Genomic DNA, 22,472 nt, shown 5'->3' with positions numbered 1-22,472 from the left:
GTAAAAGACGAAGCACATGCCTATGATGTGCACCAAGAAGAAAGTGAGAAGAAGGCATCAATACCATCAGTCCCTGGTGTTTGCATCCTGGTGCAAATTTGTTTGGTGAAAACGAACCGTACCCCTACTGCGCAGGAGAACAAGGATACCAGCCCTCAGTAGTCTCTGCTGCCTCGACCGAGGGAGGAGTTTCCATCTGAACATGAACTTGTGAGCAATCTCACCTTAAGAACACCAGCCGGGACCACCAGCCAGGCACACACCACCCCCACCCCCCAGGATTTTAATGCTACGTAGCAAATCTCACTTATATCCTCTGGCTGCAACCGATTTTCAGTGGTTGAGAGGATGGGGAAAAAAACAACAACCCAAACCTCCACAAGTTAGATGACACACTAATGGGAATTTTTTCTTATTCCCATAGATAACCAGCAGAAACCTAGGACTCATACACTATAAATCTAGCAGGGGGGAAAAACAGCTTATCTTTTCAACTACAGCAGCTCACCAAATCCCTGAGGGCTCACAACAAAAAGCCATTTTCTGCCTTCAGGAATTTCTAGTTAGTTGTACAGTCCTTCCATGAGCTTCTCAGACCACCTCTGCAATCACAGGCCTCTCCAGAATTTTGCTCCTCACATTACTGTTAACCATCTTCTAATTTCCAGTCTGCATTTATTCATGACTAACTGATACCCATTTGATCCCAGGCTAATCTTAACCTTTAACTCCTGCAGTTCTTCCTGCTTGATATTTACCCCAAGGGTATTTATAAATAGTTGTCTTCTGTCATGTTTAGTTTGGTGGGGCTAAAAAAGATAAACTGATGTTTCTCAGCCATGGAAGGCCTTCCTGCACAAGAATGAATGTGTCCCTTTATCTGGTAGATGAGCCCAAAATCGGTCCTCAGTTTGCAAAACCGGTGTTCTTGGTTATATGTAGAAGTTGCATATTTTTTCTTTGCAATTGAAGTTATCAGGTATTAGGGTATGATTCCCAGTGATCTGCTGAATCGAGATACCACTCGTTACTGCACTTCCCAGTTATGGTCTTGCTCTGCCGTGCTGCTCTCGTTTCTGATGGCTCTGCTGGCCATGCCCAGCAAGCCAGGAGGGTCTGTGGCAGGGACCTTCAGAAGCACGGGCAAAGCAGCCCCATCACCCGCTGCACGGGCTCTCCTGGTCCACTGAGCACCAGGACCACAGCGCCCACGTGCACAGGAGAGGAAGATGCTGGGTTCAACAGTGCTGGCATTGCATTTGACAGACCTGGTAACACTTGGAGCACAAGGTGGTTTTTTTCACACCAAGATCCCTCGGGCTGGTCAGAGATCAGCTGGCAGCCTCAAAACCACAGAAACCAGGTTTGAAACGACCAGGGATTTCCAGCACAGGAGCAAAGCACTGCTGGCAGTAACATGTTTGCAGAAAGTGCCTTGTTTGTAAGGTTGGTTCAGCCTTACCTGAACATGAGGTGTGCACTGTGTAAGTGTCCCCTCAAAGCAAAGGATTATCGTCACTCCCTCTGCAAAACTGCCTCTGCTGCTTTGCTACAAGTTTATTGCTTTAAAACAAACAAACAAACAAAAAAACACAACCAAAAAACCCACCAGCTTATCCTAGCAGAATTCGACTAGCAAAGAGCACAGCCTTTGGGAGAACTTCCTTCAGTTTTGGTTAAATTCTCAGTGGCGTTTGCCGAGCGCCCTTTGCGCTGTCCCTTTCCTGTGCAAGCTGTTACCTTCACCCCATGCCGTGCCATCCCTTCCCACCCTGTTGCTGTTGCTTCTTTCGGGGATACCCAGCTGCCTTTCCTGGAGACTTTGCTATGGATTGCTTTGTATTCCGAAGGGTTTGGAGCTCTGCTGAGCAGGACGCAGCCTCTGCAGCATCCCAGGTGGTTCCCTCCTCCCAGCCCTCCCTCTCCCCCCAGTCTCAGACATGTACCATGCCAGACTGGTGATGGCAGCGGACCTGGGACATCTGGAAAGGCAGGAGGTTTTAAGGCTGATGCATTAAGTTCCATAACAGTCCCCAGGTAGGGGCTGAAGAACATCATCTACTACCCATATATTTGTGTCCATTGTGTCTACTCCCCACAAATATTCTGGAAAAATAAGTTTAACAGCATAAATATTTGCTAAGAGAGCAACCAAAACAATTATTCCTGCATGTTTGTGGAGTGGCAGAGTCACTGCCACCACGGGCATGAAGGCACAGCCCTCGGACAGGCAGCAATGGCCTTGCTGCTCATCCATCCCCGCGATGCCTGCCTAGGGAGCGCTGCCAAAAGGCAAAACCAGTGCTGTGAACATGTTCAGCAAATAACTTCAAATAACTTCAAAAAACACAGGGAAAGGCTGCCCCTGCACCAAAATGCATTTGCTTTGGTGAGCAGAACTTCATGGTCTGTGGGAAATATTTCTGCAGAACACCCACCTGCCCAGATCTGTAAGACCCGCAGCAGAGCAGTGCTTTGCTTCCATGTTCACCCTTCTGGCATTCTACAATACAATTCCAAAGGCTGGATGCTGATGAAGTGCCCAAACCTGGTGTTTTGCACCAATAATGAATTATGAGGTTAAAAATGTTCCTGAAAAGCTAAAGGTCACATTTTTTTTAAGTTAATGCCTATCGAGTTATTTTTCTTCTAAACACACAAAGTTGCAAAATTCAACATAAATATACTCCTCCAAAAGAAGCGAGCACTCCACCGTAAGGAAAACCAAACACTGAACTCTTTTAAGAAATGGCAACAAAACTACTCAGAAACTCTTGACGTATCTTTAAAGGAAATTCCCTGTAATACAGTTACAGAATGTTTTTTTAGATCACCATGCTGAGACCAGTAGTAGTGAAAAATGTTTCTAGCCCTCCCTTAAAAAATGGAAAAGGAATCCTTTTACTCTCTGTAAGACATGGATTTAGTAAATGTAAAATTGCTGATGTTAAACTTTGCAAAACCTACCTTAGGTAGCTGAGGTTACACTGGATCACGCCGCCTTAATTAAACTCATTTTCAAAGTGAAAGGCAGCACTGGAAATTTCACTCCTGAGAAAATATTTTCTATTTTCATTATGATCAACAGCTGGGAGTCAACTCAGTGGTCAGAGGTTATAAACTGCCTTTTAGGAGAGCATCTCCCAGCAAACAGCATCTGGATGCAGGAGGAGGCAGTCCCACATACGTGGCTGATTTACTGTTACGGCGGTGGCCTGGCTCCTGGGGCGAGAGAGGAAATTGATCTCCCCGCTAATAAAAAGGGAAAAGGTGGCATTTGCAGAATGAGTCGGCACTTCCCAGGTACGAGGGGAGCTGCAGGCTCTGAAACACTGCTTTGCTAAATGAATAATAAAAGAAAAAAAGTGGAAAACACGGTTATATTTCTTTGCCTTCACCTAATAAAGCCTCTTCTGAACTGCACTTCAAAATTAAGGGCTGTCAAATGCTGTGACCGAGGCGGCTGGTGGTGGCTCATGGCTACCTGCTGGCACGGGCAAGGCTGCAGCAACACATCCTGCGCCCGATCGAGCAGCACCAGGTCGGACTGATGATGTGCACATGGCTACTGTGGTTAGTCCAGGTGACTCTGGTTGCGCTGCTGGCCTTAGCCTTCAGGAAAGCCCCCCGGTCTCATGACACGGCCCCCCAGCCGTGCTGCAGCAGAGGGCACAGTGCTGCCCCAGGCATCCCGGTGGTGACATCAGCCTGACCTGCTCTGGGCAGCTCCTGGTGTCCACCACAGCCACGTCTCAGCCCGTCCGGCAGCAACACGGACCCCCATTGCCCTCAGCACCCGGGAGCAGCTGGCTGGGGCTGGGAACGGTGCGCAGATGTTGCTGATGGTATCAACCACCCTCCCTTCCCACCGTGGCCGCGGGGACCTTGTGCTTCCCGCAGGTTAGGGCCACCTGCAGAAGGGGCAGGAAGCAGGGGATGCCATCAAGGAGCAGGACAGGCTGGCAGGGGACTCCTCCCCATCATTCCCCAGCCACGTCCCTGCTGCCGCGCAGAAGAAATCTCTGCCTCCCCAAACCGACGAGCATGAAGCACGGAGAAAGCTACTTGCCCTCTCCGGGTCAGCAGGCAGCACTGCTTCCTGGGCCCTCCGTCGTTACCGCAAATCACTTCCCTTTAAGCACCACCGAGATTCCTTATTTCTTTGGCAGCTACACCCTCTGGTCAGCGGCTCCTGGCCTTGGCACCCGCAGGCGCCCAGGACCCCTCTCCCCTTTCGCCTCCCCAGGGTGTCGCTGGCCGGGCAGTTTGCTGGAGCCTTAGTGGGAAAGTCGATTCTGAAGAACAACACCTACCACAGTAGAGCTACTGCCTCTCCTGGGCTCATCCTCCTTAGAGGAATTCCCCCCCCATATGTGGAGAATAATTAAAAAAAGTCGTCCTACCAGGGTAATAGGTACCACTGCGAAACACTGACAGCTGTAAGCAGGTGCCACGGCACAGCCAGCTTGCCTCTGACCCCTCGCCCTAAGCTCCCCGGCTGGGGTCCTGCTGCTCTCGCACCCCACAGAATGTGGAGGAGAGGGGTGGCCCGCTGGTAGCGGAGAGACGCTTCTCTGTGGGACCCCCTTGGACGAGAGCTGAGAAGCGTTCATCGTGGGAGAAAGGGGAAAAGTTAAACAGTCCCCAGGAGGCCCCTTGGTCCCCTCGTCTCCACAAGGGGTGGCTCCCCAGGAGCCCACCGCCCTCCCGGAGCAGCAGAACCCTTCCAGCTGCCAGACCCCTGACGGACTCCCCCGGGCACCCTCCCCACCAGCAGTGGCACAGCGGGAGGACCACCGGTGCCTGGGGGGATGCTGAGGGGCCTGCAGCCAACAGCTCCACACGGGGCAAGGGGGGAAGTTCAAGCCCCCCTTGTACCTTGAGCTCAGCTGATCGGCACCCGAGCCCTCAGCCCAGCTTAACCAGGAGGCAGAAGCATCTCCCACATCCTTGCTCCCCTCTGCGGGGGGAAGGCGTCCTGCTGACCCTGCATGGCACTGTGCTCCCTGGGACGGATGCCGGAGCAAGTGCGTCCTCCTGGGGAGATGCCAAGGGAACACTAAGATGCAACCAATTTTAAGAGGAAATAGGTTTTCACTTTGCTTCATTTTCTCCTTGAATTCCCCCTTGTCCACAGCAGAGCAGGACGATTGCCAAAGGCAGAGCAGCAGCTGAGAAGTAAACAGGACACCAATCGGGGACACTAAATCTTCCAAACCCTGCCCTGACAAAGGCAAACGCCAGTGCAACCGCTCCCATCTCACACAGAACCGATTGCATTCTGCATCACTCGCAGGGCTCGCAAACAGATCCTGTGCTTATATTCAGTTTTTAATAAAAAATGAGCTCGTGTGTCATTGTGCAACCGACCTTCTCATGGCTGAGGAGAACATTTTGTCCACTGGCTGCAGCTGGTACCACACAGTGTTTATGGCTCTCCATCCCCCCTGCGCTCTCGGGCTGCTGTGCCGGGGGGAGGTGTGAGGTGTTGTGCAGACACTCCTCCCAACCCACATCATTTTGCCACCCTTTTTTTCTTTCCTTTTTTTTTTTTTTTACTTTTTTTTTCTTTTTTTTTTTCTTTTTAACACAGCAAAGCATGAACTCAGAAACTAAACGTTTTGATTGGGTTTCTGCCACAACTAGAGCAGCGATAAGGAATGCAGCTCAGCTGAAACACACTGGCTCCCAGCTGTATTTTAGCAGCTCAAAAGAGATTTTCCAGAGACCTTTTCAGTTTTGCGCGGACATTGCTGCGCAATTAAATGATTAGTGAACTTTGCCCAGTCTTAAGATACAAAGCTCATCCAAGGAGGCGAAAACAGAGCTAGGTTTGATATTTAGGAGGACTGCAGAAATCGAGTCTATCTGTTCCCGCGTATTATAAAAACAAGGCCCAGGGAATAGACTGCTGCTTTCAGTTTACTTAATTAGTTTATACACCGAAACTATGAATAAAAGGGCTGTGCAGTTGCTTTGGCTTTAGTAGTAACCCTGCAACCATGACAACAGTAAAGCATTACTGAATCACCATGACAAAGAACGGGAGACAGGGCTGCTGCCACAGAAAAGCTAACTTGGGCCCATCAGAAATGCGGTGTGCATGGAAAAATACGTCCTGCTGTATTCGCGTGAACACTCGAGTTTGACTGCTCCATGCAAATAAATATTTTGGAATAGGTTCTGGGCAGCTCACGCACACCCACATCATTTCGTTAACTGTTGCTAACAGCAATATCTTGCAAAGGCAGAACGTAATGCCACTGTTTCTTAAAAAATAAGAGATTTGAGTATTTACAGGCCAACGCTGCCCCTGCCTGCATCTGCCCAGCCCGGGTGTGCGGGGATGCTCGCGGCAGCACGCTGCTCTCCAGCACGCGCCCAGAGGATTCTGTCCTAGATCTGATTAAAAAGGACAACGAAAAAATTACATTTTTTCCCAGCCCTTCCCACAGGTTCACACCCTCATAAGAAAAAGATTCTGAAATGAGTTTGCAGCCAGAGACTAACGTTTGGCATGCTGTGCGGGTACGTACACCCCCCCCCCCTCCCCTTGCCCCACCACTTTCTTTGCTTCTCTTGTGCCCCCAACAAGCAGCCCCCTGGCTCTCAGAGACCCTGCTCCGCAGGGCCAGCACGGCCCTCGAGATGCTTCTCCTTTGCAAAAGAAGGAGCAGAGGGATGGAGAAAGGGCGCTTTGCTTTTTCACCTAGAAAACATCATGTCAGGCTGTCCCCCTACTGCAGTCCAGTGGGGACTACCTGCTCCAGCTGAACCCCCCTGCCCCTCACCCACCGGTGGGTCCCCCCTCTCCATCGCCGGCACAGCCACCCTACGCTGCCCCTGCACAGGGGTCCGGTGTTTCTGTGATGCTTCATTTATTGTCTTAGCCTGAAGTCATCTGATACTTAGCAAAGCAAAAAGACTACCCAGAAAGGGCTAATCAAGAAAATCAACAGTGTTGCCTGAAAGACAAAATCAATTCATCTTCCTAACAGAAAGAGCACTGCACACCTGCGAGTGTGGACGAGGGACTTGGGTCAAAGGAGGCAACTAAAAAGCATCACAAAGCTTATTAAAAAAGGTGATGGAGAGCAAAGCCTACCTCTGAGATGCCCCCCCTGCTCATGGAGCAGGGGCTGGGACAGCTGAACTCTGAGTTGTTTCTATTTAGCCAGAGATGGACAAGGAAAACCTGTTAATAGTGACAGTTCAAACCAAAATAAAGTACTTGGGTTTTGCTTTTCCAGCAATTTTCCCACTGAGGAACCATCCAAGCAGGCAATTTTTGAACAATTTTACTCATCTGCTTTTATAATAATAGGTATTAGAAAACAGCAAAGAATAATGAAAGAAAAGACGACAAATAAAAGTCTCCAACTGCTTAACTCTAAAAGGTATGTGTCCCTTTACTTATCTTCCCTGGTCAATAAACAGAAATATTTTTCCTTCCACATTGTGATCGGCATCTTTTTCATATCATCTCTCAGCAATGAATATTCAGAAAAAAACCCAACCAAAACCAATACGGAAATACATTCCTGGAATCCTACTGCAAGAACAAATGCAATGCTACCAGTAATTTTTAGGTTGTTCTTCACATCGGCAAAAGCAGAGCACAGGGATTGTCTCAAGGCACGTGTGTCGGGAGAAGCATGTCTTCTTCCGTGCCGCCTTCCACCTTCTCCTGTCCCCGCAGCGATACCAGCCAGCACTGGCCACGAAAACGAAGGTTCATTCTGCCACCAATAGGCAGACTCAGCAATGCTGAGCTTCACCGACTCCAATTTATGTTGTTTTAAAAACAAACAAAAAACCAAAAACCACACACTGCTTAAAAAAGGACAACAAAACCAGGTTACCTTCTAAAGTAACCCGCCAAGGGTAACGTTTAAGGCTGCAACGTCCTGCGAAGTCTCCGCGCACTTCCCTCTCCAGAAGCACTCCCTGCATCGGCCGCTGCCGGCAGCCAGCTGGCGCACCCAACCGCCTCCACGGGCCAAGCGCTCACATGCAATTAGCAAATATTTGAGAATTATTTTGTTACATTTTATGTTTTTAACTGACTCCCAATTTCCACGACTGTGTTAACAGCCCCCAGAATCCTTGTTCAACAACTAACAGCCTCAAATATCTTCATATACCCCCAGCATCAAATCAGCGTCTCACCCAATTTATTCCTCCTTTTCTTTCCAGAAATCCTCCTGCTTGGAGCACTAAAACATCAAGAAACTGAAGACAGAAAATAAAATGTTTAAATATGCTCTTGTCTCACAGAAACTGTACAAATCCAGAGGGGATTTGAAACTTTTTCAATCCCCCCCCATCCCAAATCAGTAGCTTCTAGAATACTGCTTCAGAAGCCCCTGTTGCAGGAAACTAAACTGCATTTTTAACGTTTCCAGCTATTTCTTTTTACCGCCACAAAATATTTTTTTGTCACGTTAAAGCGTCTTTCTTTCCAGATGCACAGCTGTTCTAATATATCGAGCATTTTTACTTATTGCTTCAATAATAGCAAGAACTCTCCTGTTCCAGGGGAAAAAAAAAGCAGAATTCTTCCATAAATGTTAAGGCCGTTGGTAACAGTTCTTGCCCAATGGAGCCCAAAGCACTCACGTTTTTCTCTGTAATTTCCCCCATTCTCCCCTTTGACAGCTTCCAAAGACCCCCCAGGAGCCACATCTCTGCCGCTCCAGCAGAAAGGCTGGGGTGCGACACCGAGGTGCACAGCCTCCTGCGAAGCACCGTGGTGTTCAGCCCTGCCAGGGGCTGCTTCATCCTCTCACATGCCAAGAGATGTCTCAGTTGTTCCCCCAACTCTTAACACCCCAATTTTCCTGAGCGCGAGCCCAAGGTTCTCCCGCTTGGCACGTGGCTTTGGGTTGTGCTAGCAGACCAGACATGTAGGGTGTGATGGATAAAAATAGCCTGGGAGCACAGAGAGAAGTTTAAGAAACTCAAACGTGTTTCCTCAACTCTAGTTATCATTTCAGAAAAGTGCGCTCAACACGAAAGGTAACTTCACTGTTCTGGTTGACTTCTGCTCCATGACCGAGATGCGCCACCAGCTGCACACCAGATCCTGACTAAAGTTGCGCTGCCGTGCCAGGCCGCCCTGGACCCACAGCCTCACCTGCTTTTAGGATGACACATTGCAGAGCAAAACCAGACTTAAAATCTCACTTGCTTTGCCCAGTGCTGCGTTGGCCCCAGCGTCATGCTCAGCGTGTCCAAGTGGAGACAAACCCACGTCACCCTATTGCTGAACGGCTAAAGCACGGCACAGCTGGGCACTCGCTCTGCATTTTATGAGCAAATCTCAGAAGGATCCGACAGATCAACCTCATCATTTTTCTGGATTCCTTTGTCAGAGCATAGGAGTTGTTACCCAAACATACCTGCTTGGTGAGTTTTGGGGAAGCCTCGGTTCTCCAGCCACTCAGCCCCCAAAGCTGGGCTGCCGGGGGGGCTCTGGGGGCCCCCATTTTGTCTCAGCTAAGAGCTAGGAAAGCATCACACAGCGCATTTGTAACTCAACTTGTACAGCAGTAGGGCTGCCCGTTAGCAGGCCCGCAAGGGCTTCACTACCTAGCTATTCCTCTAGCTCTTGCAGAAGCCTGAGGGGCAGCTAGTAACACCAACTGTTTCTCTTGGAGGATTACACACTGATTAATAGTTCACAGAAAATCTCGAAGCCAAGGCCCACCTCTGAAGACATCCCCAAGGACAGCTGGAATATGCAGATACTGCATACCAACAACCCAGAAAATCTTTATTGAAAATTACGCCAAGGTCACATCCACATCTTGGGGATGGAAGAAACTAGAACAACCTCTAGGAGTTGGTCTACAACTTAGCCAAAGAAGAGTTGGTTTGCAGCTTAGTCTTGCATAACCGTCAATCTTGTAACTATGCTGTCAATAGCTAGATTGCAATGAACAGTTTACTTTTCCCTTAAACACTTGTTTATCATCAAAGTAATTTCAGAATAACCAGCCGATGCCAACGAGTGCCATTCTTATAGGCATGCTTATAGTCAAACCATACGTGCCAGATTGCTTTCATAGCACCTAGCACTCAAAGGGTCTTTTGGTTTTTTGTGGGGTTTTTTTGGTTTTTTGGTGGGTGGTGGTTTTTTTTTTGGTTGGTTGGTTTTTTTGAGTTTGGGAGGGTTTTTTAGAGGGTTTTTTTTCTTTTTCTTTTTTTTTTTTAAGGAGCTGGCAGATGCCTGTATGAGTTGCAGCAACTCACAGGCAGCATGAGAGAATATTTTTAGAGATCAGCATTAGTTGGAGATTTCGTGAGCTGCAGCAGTGATGGCAGAGGACCCTCCTGGGCTTCCTGTGAACTTGAGCCAAGCAGCCAAGGCAACAGCAGCAGCGCTACAAACGGCGAGCTCCAAAGTGACACTATCCAGAACACTGCGATAGTTTCAGCACAGAGTTAATAATTCTAGGCTGGAAAGTATACATGAGATGTTCTGAAGAGATGGTGAGACTGCTGGTGCCTCCAAGTGGACAAATGGAGTTGGAGACACCACCAGTGCCTTGAGATATCCACGGGTGCAGTTCAGGGAGCTGCTTTAGGTGCCCCTTGCTCAGCACTGCTGTTCTGGTCAGCCAGCAGGTACAAGACACACAGCTCACCCATCTCGTCACCTCAGCAAAGAAATCCACATACATGTCAAAAAAAGGAGGCTGAAAACAATTCACTTCCACCAGCCCCAGGGGCAAACCCAAGGGGCTTCACCACGGAAAGGCCAGTGGCTGCTGCGGGCTGGCAGGCGGACAGGGCTGTCCCCCGGCAGTCCCCATCACACACTGCCCCAGCAGCTGCTGATCTTAATGCAGGTATAAACTTCCACAAGCACATCCAGGCTCTGCAGGGGCAAACGTGTCAGCACCTTGATGGAAGCAGGGGCTAAGCACTGCATTTCAGAGCAAAGTTAATGCTCCAGTCTTCATATTCCTCCTTTTCACTCTTACGTGCCATGTTAAACCTTGTGATGGTCATACTGACCTCCCTGGGCTTTTGATTAAGGCCAGCAGAAAATATTTCTAATTAAACTGTAAACCTAAGTGTTAGCATGGCATCAGATCAAGGCGAACATTTACTATTGCTCTGCAAGGAAGAGAGAAGCTGGAGACAGCAGGTAGGGAGGAAAAGCACCAAAGCCCAGCTCCTGTCTGCAGAGGATCCCATTCAGTGGCTCATACCGGAGGAGCTCAAGGACCCTCAGCACCTCTTAGGGCTTTTATTTCAAACCACAGTGCCAGCAGTAAAAACGTGGGCTACACCTGAAAACGGAGCAGTCTTTTGCAGAAGCTTGGCAGAGGTGAGGAACGACCACCATCCAAGGTTGTCACAATTTCCATTCCTGATCTTTAATCCTGATACTAATCCTTATATTTAATCTGAACATTAACAAATTATTTTCAAAATACTTATCTGGAGATGGAGGCCCACTGGCTTCCTGCAGCCAGAGCTGAGGCCATGGAGGTGGCCAAGGGTCTGCAAGAGGAGCAAAGAGGGTCAGGCATCAGAAAAACTGATGAAGGCTGCCCATGCTGAAGGTGACCCAGACCCCAGGAGACCCAGTGGGGCATTTCCCTGGAGAAAGCAGCCTTCTAAACTTTTAGGGAATAAAAATCTCAGGTGAGGGCACAGTGTTTTGTTGCCATGATCACTGGAATAGTGACTCATCCCTGGAGAAGCACATCAGGGACATGACACCCTCGTCCCCGGTACCCAGCACCATGCAGGACTGGCGGGGGAGGGAGGTGCACTCGTAGCCAAGGCAGAGATGACAGCAACCAAAAAAGAAAATGAAAGGTGTAGCACTTGGTTGGACCCCACATCTCCTACACGTTAAGGCAGACAGATCCGGTCCCTCCTACGAGCAGAAAAACCCAAGGCAAGCAACAATTTAGCAACAGCTTTTACCACTTACCTAGCCCCTGCTTTCATGCAGTCCCACTTCTGCAGATGGGAACAGGACAGGAGTCACCCCAGAGAAGCACAAAGTTAACACAAATACATGTATTTTGGCTCTGCAGCTTCAAAACTCTGAATTTACAGTGTTTGAAAGGTTCTTTGCTTCAGGGCTCCTGAACTTCGGCAATAGATCTAAATCCACTGTGCTCTCATCACCCTTGCTGATGGGCAAGAGAAGCCGAGGTGGAAAGGAAATAGGGAACAATGGCATCAAAATAAGATTTATTATTTAGAACTGAGATTTGGAAGAGACAGACATGGCAGGTAACAACAAAACAATACGCCAGGCTCCAGCTGCGAGAAAGGATGGTACTGAAAGGTTTATGGGCAAATAGAAATTCTTATTTCTGCAGTATCAAAAAAAAAAGAGTGAAAAGGTCAGAATGTCGTGGTCTGCAACTAAGGGGGAAGCAACCAAGGTCCTTGGGCACGTAGCACAGCAGCAGAGGGTTGGAAGAGTTTGGGGCCCAAACGTAACATAACAGCAAGAGCAGCACTCTTTCCCACTCCTTAGGAACAGTGCTAAACCCCATCTTTCTAAAAAAAAAAAAGTTGAGTAGTCCTTTATAATAAACGATTACTCATGAGATTATTGCTACAAACTACTCTGCACATCACCTCAACCCAGGAGACAGTTCAAACCCATCGTCAGTGAATCAAGAAAAAGAAATCTCCCACTACATAATTTTAGCTTGTTGAAGGCACTTTAAAGTGTTTTAAAAATTGCTCCAATTACCGACTCATCTGTAGAAGGATTTTAGTCTTACATTTAAAATCAGAAGTGACTCGAGAACTGTATTTAACTCTGGCAAGAAAATGCGGCCGGTCTATAAGAAAAAGAAAGAGGTAAAAAGGGAAGTGACAAGTACAAACTTACTCTCCAGTGAAGTCTCTGTAGGTTTCTTTACTCGATTTAAACGGATTTAAAATAGAGTATAATCTTTACAAAAAGAACTGTGAGAAATTTAAATGGAATTGTAACTTATCTTCTTTGTACTAGAATTTGAACACATGGGCCTAGATCATCTTTTTGAAAATTACTTGAATTACAATTAATTGTGTAAAACAAAAAGTATTTGAAGGAGTGCCTCCTCCTCCTCCTCCTCCTCCCTCTTCTCCAGCCGCTGCTCACGGGAACCTGGCTCACAACAGAAGGGAACAATTTGGAACAAAATCCTTTTCCCCCAAAATAATTCTCCTTTATTTTTTTTTGCATAACATTTTTGTATTTCCAACTATAAATAAAAAAATGATTAGAAAGAAGTTACAAAATTGCGTTGAATGGACCAGAACAGCACAGAATTTCTCACACATGATAAATCACTTCCCATCTTCCTCTTCCTCCTCCTTAGCCGTGGCAGGGCCTCGCGCTTGGCACCGTAGCTGAGGGGGCCACGCGTCAGTCGCTGACGATCTCATTTTCAGAATCTAAAAAAAAAAAATCCATATATGGATTTCACATACATGAAAACCCAAACAAAACCCAACGGGCCACAGATCGTGGGCCCACAGTGCACAGAAGATGCTTCTGCCAGAGTGTGCCAGCCACTGTGTGTATTTTGGGTACCGCAGGGAAACAGAAACCAAAATCCTCTGTTAAACATGTCACCTGTGGCGTGTTTATGTTGGTGGCAAAACCTTAAGCACCTTGTGGAGTCACTCAGACTGGAGCCCCAGTTCCCGCAGGGGAAAAGCTGGTCTCCTGGGAGGCAGCAAAGACGCCCAGCGCTTGTCTCAGTTTATGGGACTCTTTATAGGAAGCAGGGACGCCATGCCCATACCAGCAGAACACCAGGCAGGGATGGGAGTCATCAGGCTCCAGCACCCTTCGCAGACCGCGAGACAAGACTGCTGGCCAGACGTGAAAGGGTACAGGGATGCCAAGGGCTTGAAATGACAGGAACAGAATAAAATGCAACGAGGGAGCTGAGAGTACAGCACAGCACAAGGATGAAGCAGTAGCAACACAGGGAGCCACCATGTGCCCCGCCAGTATGCATCGGCTCCACTGGTGACATGCTCACGGTGACATGCACTTTTCACTCTACGCACAGAAACATGCATACTGTTACTGGATCTGCAAGCATATAGGAGTTTTACATCGCGGACAGTGTGCTAAATACTTCCATAAAAAAATGCAGCGAGGCTTTTAGAACAGCAGGGAAGGCGAGGGACAGCAGGGCAAAGCACACTGTGCAAGCAGATACTGTGTCTGGCATAGCTCCAGGCGGGTCCCTGTGGTTTAGGCTTTTCTTTTATCAAATGCGGTCCCAATTTTCTCCCTCTCACGTTTCTTGCTCTGCCTGCTTTTAAAGGAAGTAAAATCCTGTCTTGATTGTAATTCCTGCCCAAGCTTCCAATCAACATCAGTTCTGCAGATCCACCACCATTCCCAACATCAGCTTGCTATTGATAACCAGCATTTGGCACAGAAGCTCATCCAGGATACCAAGACAAAATTCACTATCTCCAGGTAACAGGGAAAAACCCTTAAGCCTGCAGTGGGCCTGACCCAGGGTTACGCTGCAGGTCAGCCATAAAGCCAACACCAGAGCAAGCTCTCCAGGTGCCTGGCTCTTCAATACAAACCCCCTCAGATGCTCAGGCCACGTCCCAAGGACAACGACCTCCTGAAGTCAGTTGGAAGTTTCAAAAACAGCCAACAGCACTGACGAGATCAGTGAACTCGAGTCACATTGAAAATTTTCTCAGTGCTGGGGAGAACTATGGGAAAAAAGGCAGCGATGGCAGGTCTTGTAGCTGCTCACCAATGGGGAGAAAGACACTCGGTATAGTCCGTCTAGCCTGATAAACAAAAATTGGATGCTGAGGAAGTTTTTACCTTTCTTGCAAAGTAATTAAAAAAACAACACATGAGTGAATGCTTATGTCAGACCTAAAGGACACCTATTTGTGAAGGACTGGCAGCTGGTTACCCCAATAATGAACAGCAAAGTATGGGGATCTTCCCCTTTCCTAGGGAAAAAAAAATAAATATCCTAACCTCTCCTTCTGCCTTGCTAAATGTGCACAGGCTAAACAAGCACCGTAAACCCATCCAGTGGCACTACATCAAAAGAAATTAACGCAAGCTTCCCCTGCTTGCCAGACTTTGAAAAACCAAGAAGTTGTCACAAGAATTTCACCATTGTAACAGCTACTTTATCAAAATTGTAGGTCACCTCCTATGCATAGCTTCTCCACTGTTACTAAGCAAAACCTAAAGCTTCCTGAGGCTGTGTGTGTGAGACTGAGGGCTGGAATTACACAGCCTCTAAACTTCATGTGAAAGTTATTTCAGGGGAGAAGTTTTATAGTCAAATATAATTCCAAGTGTTTATATCAACAACCTTCATGGTACACTACAACTACCACTCAAAAAAGAGCAGAAAGGACCATATAATTTACAAAAGTCGCTGCCTCCTGGTATAACCTTGACTTTCAAATGAATCAGTTATAAGAAATCTATTTACCAGCACAGCTAACATCAGCATCACAGCACATCCAAATCGCTCTGAGCAACAAATTCTTTCATAATGCAGAATCTGTAACCTGACAGCTCCTAAAATCCATTTTATTATGTTGCATTTCTGGAGCTTATCTGCATTAATAAAAGAACCGGCATGGTCAGGGCTGGAACATCACCTTCCCGCTGCATCTGCAGGAACAGCTCCACAAACAGATCTACCTGAAAGAGCAAGTATTGTCCCAGTCAAAAGTCACCGACATGTATAAACCAACACAATTCCCATCTGATCAACAGTTCATTTTAGTATTACATGAACAGAACAATAATTGTATTTACTGGGTTTCTTCAGGAGAACCACCATAAGGCTCAGCGTGCCAGGCAGCTTGCCCAAGCACTCCACTGAAGCTCAGCCCGCCAAAGTGCCAGCCAGCCACCGGCCACCACCACAGACCAACGAAATGCTCCTCAAGGATGCAATCGATATACAATCAAATAACCATAGCAAGACATTACATGTGATTATGGTTTTGCTGTTTTATACATTCACTCCCGTAGCAAGATATTCATCCATCTGTGGCAGCAAAGAGCACGCGAACTCCCTGCTCATAAACTCTGCAAGGACACCTTGCTCATCTTCAGCAACCACACACCTCTCCAGCACAACCATCCTCCATGAAATCACCAGAAACTGGGGGCTGAGAAGGGGAAACAAGGAACCAGAGAGTGCAAGGAAATGTTACCAAGGTATTAAACAACAGTCATGAACTATTTAACGTGTGCTCTCTGCCTCCAAGCCAACACTTTCAACAGCATCTGTTGAAAACTCAGGTGGGGGCTCGTCGGCAGCAAGGCAGAAAACCAGGGAGGTTTTTGCCATACTGGCTAACACCCGAGATATCAGTCTTACTCAAAAAGACACAAACCCTTTGCTTAATTAGGGAGACGACAACAGGGAAAGCAGTGCTGAGGTCACATCATTTCAGAAGGAAAAATTCTGACTACGCCTCCCCAAAGAAAACTTCCAAAGAATGTAGGACAACGGATGTTTTTCCTACTCAACCAGGCGCTAACTGAACAATACTGACACAGATGCACCAAGCACTAAGTCCATGGGGCTTGCCTGGAAAAACCTGGAATGTTCTCAGAATTGAAAATAGAGTGCTGGAACCACACGCACACACACACAAAAAAAGCAGCTTGATGGGAAAGAACAACTATTCAACCATTGACAAAGTCAAGTTAAACTAATGACTAATTCAAAAGTATTAGTGATTTCCTTCCACAAATACCAAATGGTAAAACCTGCAACTTGATTACGAAGTTCATTTCAGAAATACTGCCACGTAGCACGAGAGCACCCCATTCCCAAACAGGAATACTTATGTAGGAGCAAACAGACTGCCACACTTGGCCCATTCAATCCCTCATCTTGTCCTTGATACTAGCCAACAGCAAATACTGAACGGTAAAGAAGTTCTACTGTAAAGAGCAAAAAAGAACTCTGGAGATAAGCGTAAAGTAATAGTAAAGTAGCATCTCCCCTTTAAAGTTGTGGAATGAACACCAGAGGCAAACACACACAGAAACTGCAAGGGCCAATTTTACATTGTTCCTTTGAATAAAATCTGCGTCAGGGAGGTTGAATCAGGGTTTACAGAAGAACCTTGAACTGCTCACGTGTCTGTCCCTGCCACCTCTGAGCCCCTCTGCAGCCTGGTATTGGCAGTGGCTGCGCCACCAGCAGCAGCTCTTCCCCGTCCCCAGCACGCCGGCGGGGGGACAGGGCGCCGTTATGCATTTACATACTCCATCATGATGTACGGCCATCGGAGAGCCACATCAACGGCATACGGGCAAAATTAATCTGGCATTTTCCAACTACTGCATGTGTGACTTGACAGTTTAAAACATCCTCTCAATATTTCTATTAAGTTTCTACAACTTCCATAAGATCAAAACCCATGGGACCTGCGAGCTCCCTTGTTGAAACCTCGTATTTCAAGCTAAGGATCTGAGCTGCCTTCACACGCATCCTTGCAGGGCTGCGCTGGGAACGTCGGGAGATGGCAGAGCTGCAGGACAGGGCTGCAGACCTGCTACCAGCAAGGCGAGGAATTCTGCCCAGCAGGCTTGACCCCCGTTTGCTGCACATCAAAGCAATACTCAGAGTCAGGAATAAAATCAGTTCAGTTCTGGGATCCGCAGGTGAATGTCTGTTTGAGTACAGACCCCCCACCTCGATGGTGTAGCATCGACTGCTCAGGTCCCTCTCGCTCCTTTGTTCAAGTTGTCCCGTTTATTTCATCTCATGTCATTTCCATAATTGTCACGGAGGGTCAAAGCACCCTTTGACATGATGGGGGGCAACAAAACAATAGCTTGCAGTTAAGTCAGAAGAATTGCAGCCAAGACAGCTATCAGAAAACCAAAAGCATGAATACTCGAAATGCAAACAGTAATCTCTGAGCCATTATTGGGCGCCAGTGCCAGATGCAATAGTTTGGAACAGACCCACTAGAAGCCTGGGAGCTGCATGGAAGCTGGGCTCAGCCGGGCTGCCCGTCGCCGGCTCTGCCGGGCACGCAGTGCAACACCGGTCTGGCAGCAGCTCCCCCCGAGCTGCAGCACAGGTCACAGGCTTTCAAACACACACAGCACAGACAGCAAAGCCGCACGGGTCAGATGCACAGAAGACAGAAGCAGGAGTATCAAATCCCTTCCTGCACATCCGCTCCTAATTTCTCCTGCAGTCTACACCAGTGACTGTGACCGCCAAGAGGGTGCTTGCACTGGGGCTGGACTTCGTAACTTCGTTTCCTCGCATTTAAATGATGCCGGGATCGAGTTCAAAGGGGTTCCCTAGCAATTGCCAGCATAGGAGAGAGAGTCCACATGCCTCTTTCACCACCTACCAAACTCCAGCATCCTCATGTGTACCACCAGTGATACCGCAGACCCCATCTGCTTAAAGGAACCCATTTAATGTTCCAGCCTGGTCTGCTTTGCAGCAGCGGAACACCAGCAATATTGTAGCGGGCAGGGGATTTCAAGCAACGTAAACTGCGAGGTGGCACTACATGACTTCTAGAGCACTCCTGCACTTCTACAGCTGCCAGAAGGTGGGACGTGTCAGTTATGGGCAGAACACGACAAACAGTGGAGGCACCACATCTGCTCCTTCTACACAAGTCAAGGGATAAGAGTCTGGAAAACAAATGCAGAGTTACCCGGAACAGCTGGGAATTGACACAATTCTACGTTTTAGAAAAACACTGTGTTTTTCACACAATTTTCAAACACAAAATGTTTATTTTTCTTCTTTTTAATCTATACAATTTCTCAGGGTTTTTTAGTGCCACTGACTTTGTCAGTATACAAGGGATGGACTATACAACAGGCAACAGCAACATAAACTGTAAGATTCAGTGCAAGCCGAAGGAAAACTGGTGTGAGAACATATTTTCCATGTTTGCTCATGAAGCATACAGACATGAATCTAAAAAACCCAAACAAATTAAAGATACATGTTACAGAGAACAGAAATCTCTTACTACAGTATTTTGCCCAGGCAGAAGACTCTGCATAATTCTCTATAAAATTCAATTCTAACTGAATTGATGGAATAATATATTCAAAGGGTACAAACAAAATAATTTAGACAGATATAATGCTCTAAGTACAATAGAACTATACAATTCACAGGTTGGCAGCACAAGACATCTCTGCCCTTCAGAAGACGGTATAAAATGTCATCGCAGTAGAAATCCAGAGCAACGTGCCTTCAGACGTGACCGCGTGGCTCATGACCTGTGCCTGTAACACTCTCCCTTAGCGCTTTCGAGGGGAGACTTACCATCACCAAATCTGTTTTAGTGGTTATCTTGTGCCTTTAGACCAAGAGGTGCAGGTGGAGACTCTATGCACAGTAAAACGGGCAAAAAGCAACTTTCAAACAGGAGAGGTGTCCATGCCACCTAGAGCACAAACTTAATTAAAACTAAAAAAAAAATTAATAAAAAAAAAATTAAAAAAAATATTTTCAAACGATGGTGAGACTCCAAAACTGAAGTATCAGATAGGAAAAAGAACAGCTTCACATTTTTATTCCATTTTAGCACAAATACTGCTAGCATGTCAGTGGCAAAACACCATTCTTAACCTTGGTGGCCAAACCAAAGCCCGGATACACGCAAGTGCTGTACTTACAATGTTCTCACAGTAACCTGGAGACGTGTTCTCCTACAATCAAGGTTTCAGTTAGATTTCTTCACTTACGAAACATGCATGAATTTGTAATGTAAGTAAATTACAAAAGCCCAGTAGGGGAACAAAAACGTACTTTGTTTCACCACGTATCCAGACAAAAACAGTACTTGCCTGCCTGTTCAAAAAATAAGTTGCTGTCTACACGAACTTTACCAAAGACTGGGGAAGAGAATGAATTGCACTGCCCAAAGCTATTACCTGTCCTTATATACAACTTACTTGGGTTACTCTGTAAATGCTCCTATTTTAAAATGTGTATTTCACTGCTCGTTGTACAAACACAAACACATTTTTGATCAGCATGTCAAACAAACCTCACCTCACAATTACTTTTTTTTTTTTAAAAGCTTCAGAACGGAAAATTAAACCCCTGAATTAAAATAAAAGCATTTACAGCAGAATGAAACTGATGAAGAATGTTGACTGTAAACCTTCAATATCTTTGCAAATAAAAAGAACTTCAACTCACAAGCAGATTGTAAATAAAATACACCTTTCAAACAATTTTACATCTCTTTCCAGCTGGAACTGAAAAGCTGAAATTCAAGGCACTGTACTCCTGCAGGGGTTAGTACAATTTTCTAGTCATCAATTCAAGTACATTGACTTTAAGGATCGCAAGTGTAAAACATCAGAACACAGAATAAAGTGTCTTCAGCAATGAAATATAAGCAAATATTGCCGTAACAGACAAACTATCTTTTGTGAAACCATTTCACAGTGATTGCTGGATGCAGTGTATGGCTGTGTACGCTAGCGGGCCCGACCCAGACCCCCGCCTTGTCCAACACGTATGGCATCTACAGGTCAAACACTCCACGTGACAATGCCGAAACCGCCGTTACCTACGGCGAGGCCACTGCGCTACGTCATCCGCAGGTGCGGGCCGGGCGGCTCAGCTGCGGGTCGCTGCAGCCGCACTGGGTACATCTGCAAGCAGGTTCTGCCCAGGGGCGAGAACCGGGCAATGCTCGGACCTCCAACGATGCTGGGCGGTGCCACCGGCCCCGACCACTGCAGCCCGTAAACGGGTGCGGGGAAAACTCCTCCGTACTGGCAAAGAGGCATCACATAGGGTGTCACTGTGCCAGAGAGGGCAGGCCCTGGCATAGGCACTGGCAGGGACGGTGAAGCTCCGGGAGCTAATGCTGCGGGCATGGGGCAAGACACTGGAACAACGCACTTTTTCCCCAGTCCCGTTCTTACCGAATTAACCTACAAAAAGAAAGATACAAAAAGCATCGCTAGCGAGCTCCTCTCTCCCCACCTGCCACAGGCAGCACCATTACACCGAGGCACGCATGTCCGTGCCAGGATGGTGGCAGTGCCTGGCACTCAAAGAGAAGCATCCTGGCCCCTGCCACCGGCAGCATCCCTGCCCACGCCGGGGGGGCACCTGCAAGTGAGCTGCCAGGGTACAGCATCCTCAGAGCTTGGGCTGGGGGGGCTTGTTGTTTTGTTTTGGGTTTTTCCCCCCACTTTTTTGGAGGGGGAAGGGTGGGTGGGTTTGGTGTTGGGTTGTTTTTTTTTTTTTAAAGAGAAAAAAATCAGAAATGAATAGCAAAGATTGTCATGGGGAGGGAGAGGAAAGGTGTCTGAATACAACCTTACTATTTAAGGAGGCAGGAAACATCACTAAACAAGTGAGAACTGAACACCACAAAAAAACCCCACAAAAACCCCTTGAATGTCCAAAGAAACTCGAGCACCTTTTACGCTTGCCCTTGTGCATAGAAGTAAATAAATTAAAACAAATGCAGAATTAACCCAGAATTCAGATACTTAGAGCCATCATCAGAACAGGTTTAAAAAATTCTAGCACATATTTCTGTAAAAAGTTGTTTCATCCAGCCTCACTGCAGCAAGGGTAGCAAAGAACAGAAAGAGATTTGCCACAGCAGTTCAATACCCAGCACTGGTGGTGGCTGAGATCAGGCGAGCTAAACCAGCAAGGACACCGCAGGAGCTGCTCCTGCCTCAGGGGCTGCCAGAACCAATTCCAGATATTTTGCTAAAAATTCTATTAACATCCACTTCAGTTATTCTGGTTTTGTATGTAAGGGGCAGAGAAAGAGCTCTCCTTCCTAAACAGGAGGATGGAGGAGCTTCCCAAGTTATATGCTCCATCATGCACAGTGCCATGGAAACAACAGTTACCCGAACGCTGCCCGCTCTCTCTGCCGATGGCACCCACAGCGTTTCATTACATTTTTAAATTCACAGAATTTGTAACTCCCTGCCATGTTCCCACCATACCAGCATCTATTCACGGCACATAAAAAAAAGCGTAGTATTTAAGTCCAGGCATCTCCTGTTAATTTGGTATTTCACATTAAATTGATAAAATTGGTATGAAGGTGAAATTTCAGCAGAAAAAAAAGTATGTATAAGATGGTGTGAAACACTTCTGTTTCTGATTTTAGTGTCTCTTCTGCTCTAGAAATAAAAATGGCAATGTCGCTCTGAGGTTTACTGCTTTGGGGTATTACCCTGTACTCCAAAGCAAATTTTCACTGTCTCCAGTTCTAATCTGAAACCTGAATCTAATGGCGACCACCGAACTAAGAGAAATACCTGTTTTGGTAAAATTAATTTAACATTATTAAGGTATAGAAATTCACCAAAATTAACAGCAAATCACGAAGAACAACAAACAGAGGAACTAAGGACGGTTAAAACCTGAAGACTTAAGGAATTATTAGACACATGTTTCAACGTCCTCAAAATGATGGTTTCCCCA

At 46.9% G+C, this 22,472-nt stretch overlaps 1 protein-coding gene across 10 annotated transcripts in view; it reads right to left on the bottom strand.

Moving 5' to 3' along the window:
* Window positions 1–13,173: 13,173 nt before the first annotated feature.
* Window positions 13,174–22,472, bottom strand: part of WNK2 (WNK lysine deficient protein kinase 2) — a 112,407-nt gene continuing 103,108 nt past the window's right edge. For 6 of the 10 annotated variants that reach the window (XM_056337782.1, XM_056337786.1, XM_056337785.1 and 3 more), the window contains one exon: window positions 13,450–20,947. In XM_056337782.1, the coding sequence (XP_056193757.1) occupies window positions 20,597–20,947 (351 nt within the window). In that variant the 3' untranslated portion in view covers window positions 13,450–20,596. Of the gene's footprint in view, window positions 13,426–13,447; window positions 20,948–22,472 lie in introns of those variants that run through there. The other 4 variants (XM_056337789.1, XM_056337791.1, XM_056337792.1 and 1 more) reach the window with 4 other exon arrangements.

Source organism: Falco biarmicus, chromosome 4, assembly GCF_023638135.1.
Source record: "Falco biarmicus isolate bFalBia1 chromosome 4, bFalBia1.pri, whole genome shotgun sequence".
Lineage (NCBI taxonomy): Eukaryota > Metazoa > Chordata > Aves > Falconiformes > Falconidae > Falco > Falco biarmicus.
The sequence above is the reverse complement of the archived record's forward strand: the minus strand, read 5'-3'. Positions and strand labels throughout refer to the sequence as shown.